General features: G+C 64.7%; 1 protein-coding gene across 1 annotated transcript in view; it reads right to left on the bottom strand.

The window, feature by feature from the left end:
* WFS1 (Wolfram syndrome 1 (wolframin)) overlaps window positions 1–2,499 on the bottom strand; it is a 25,606-nt gene that overhangs the window by 9,510 nt on the left and 13,597 nt on the right. Inside the window, 1 exon segment of the mRNA XM_015565802.1 lies at window positions 309–601. Coding sequence (XP_015421288.1) covers window positions 309–601 — 293 coding nt within the window.

Below are 2,499 nucleotides of genomic sequence, written 5' to 3'. Positions count from 1 at the left end.
CAGCCGGCCCCACCCCTGACCTGACCCCCACAGCTGGCCCTGCCCCTTGCCTGACCCCCACAGCCGGGCAACCTCAGGCTTCCTGGACCTCCTCCCTTCCCTAGTGCCGGGCCAGCCTCCCCTGTCACTCAGGCCAAGAAACAAGGTTGGAGGAACGGGGTCCCACTGGCATCTGCACTACACTGGGCCTGTGGGACCCTCAGGGCACCCGCTCCTCACAGACATAAGGAGGGCATGGCACTTCCTCCCCAGATGCAAGGTGAGTGGGGTGGGGCAAGGACAGGTGTGGGCAGGACACAGGAGAGTCATGTGAGCTCCCCAGAGAGGCGGCAGGAGCGACCGGGCACACAGAGACACACAACAGGGGGCCAGGCACATGGCGGCATCACCACGCTGCACCCAAGCCCGTCCACACGGCACCGACCCCCAGCACCGACCTCCATGGCCAGAGCTCTTGTCCAGGCCCGCTGTTCTGGGGGCCACGGCCTGAGCCTCCCACCAGACACCGCCGTCCTCACCTCCGTCTGTGCCTTGGGGTCCCCGGCCTTGGCCCTCTCCAGGACTTCTTCAAAGGGGATTTCCACATCTCCCTTCACGGGCCCTTTAACAGGAAAACAATGTCACGGAGCCGGCCTGTCGCTGGGCAGGGGCCGGGAGGACAGCAAGGACGGCTAGACCTGGAGCACTTCTCCGTGAAAACCCGGGTCGGGAGGTGAGAGAAGACACCCCATGATGCCCCACACGGAGGAAGGACAGCAGCTGGGCAGTCAGCTCAGCCTCTGCTCCGTCTCTGGGCGCCTGGGGAGGACGGGGCCACAGACCCGAGTCCCCCCACCTCCCTCGGCTCACTGCCTGACTGCAGCACTAGGAGGCCCCACCTCAATACCGAACCTGCACCCCGATGCCCCCAACACTCCCACACAGACCAAAGGCACGTTTCTGAGATTGCAGTCTACACACACATGGTTTTTGGAAGCCGCATCAGTGCGCATGCATTTTGAGATAAATTTTTATAATAGAGAGTTATAACCAATTCCCACGTCGACCTGTGGTGGAACTTACCATTCCCATGGCTTGGAAATCCTGCTGAGGGGACAGCCAGTGCGCTTGCACAGCAGGACGCCCCCAGAGCGCCAGGCCTCGAGGGGATCCCGGTCCCCTCCGCTTCATAAGGGGCCGCACGCCATCCTGTGTGGCATTGTGGGGCTGTTCTCTGAGCTGACGACCAGGCCCAGGCGCCCGCCCAAACGCCTCTGCTCGTGCCGCAGGCCACTTACTAAGACTGAGCCTGTGCTAGCAGCACCACGTCCCTCACCAATCTCACCGTCACCTCCCCACGGTGCTCGGTGCTCGGAACCAGTTTCTGAAAAAGATCCCCTTTACCGGCCCCTTTCAGTGATTGACAACCAGTGCTCAGGGCCTCCTGCTGTGCGGGCACAGGGAGGGGTGGGGCCTCCTGCTGTGCGGGCACAAGGAGGGGTGGGGCCTCCTGTGGTGTGGGCACAGGGAGGGGTGGGGCCTCCTGCTGTGTGGGCACAGGGAGGGGTGGGTGTGGAGGGAAGCCTGATAGGGTGAAGCGCCTTCAGTATCAAAGTGCCGAGGCCCAGCGAGAGCCACCTCCACGGTCACTGACCCTCCAACAGGTGTATGAGGAAGGGGGCGCTGTCTTCAGTCCAGAGCTGGTGTCCACAAAAGCTGAGCCTCAAGCCCCACTTGGCCTGGCTGACACTGGACCCCACTCCTTGACCCCACACCTGCCCAGGGCGCCAGCAGCCTCGTAGCCTGTGCCCAGGACGCCTGCATGGTCCGGTCCTTCCTCCCTCGCACACCCAGCATCTCCCCTCCCGCCCGCTGTCTCTGCACCCGGCTGGACAGGCCCTCGGACAGCGCTGGGGGAACACTTCCTGGCAGTCTGCACCCTCACCCAACGGTGCCGGCCCCCATCCCTGCCTGTGGCCCCGCGGCTCCCCAGGCGAGCACTTGGCCTGGTGCGAGCAGCGGGAGCCTCGGGGACGCGGTGGTCCTATGGCTGCGGTCAGCTGCTGTGACTGCACAGCCCAGATGTGGGGGGCGGGGACCCTGAGGCGGCCAACCAGCCCAGGACTTGTCCTTCCCTGTCCTCCCCCCCTCCTTCCCCCCATCCCCCCAGGGGCAGGACCACACAGAAACCACATGCTTCCTGACTTCTTATCTGAAACTTCCCGGCCTGACTCCGTCCCTCCAGGGCTGGGCCTCTGCAGCCGAGGAGGAAGGCTGTGGCTGGGCTGAGACCCTGAGGCGGCCAACCAGCCCAGGACTTGTCCTTCCCTGTCCTCCCCCCCTCCTTCCCCCCATCCCCCCAGGGGCAGGACCACACAGAAACCACATGCTTCCTGACTTCTTATCTGAAACTTCCCGGCCTGACTCCGTCCCTCCAGGGCTGGGCCTCTGCAGCCGAGGAGGAAGGCTGTGGCTGGGCTGAGATTCGGGCCCGGCCCTGGCCCGCCCAGCGCTTGGTAA

This window comes from Myotis davidii, unplaced genomic scaffold (genome assembly GCF_000327345.1).
Source record: "Myotis davidii unplaced genomic scaffold, ASM32734v1 scaffold960, whole genome shotgun sequence".
Taxonomy (NCBI): Eukaryota; Metazoa; Chordata; class Mammalia; order Chiroptera; family Vespertilionidae; genus Myotis; species Myotis davidii.
Note: the sequence above shows the minus strand (reverse complement) of the source record. Positions and strands in the feature narration are given on the sequence as shown.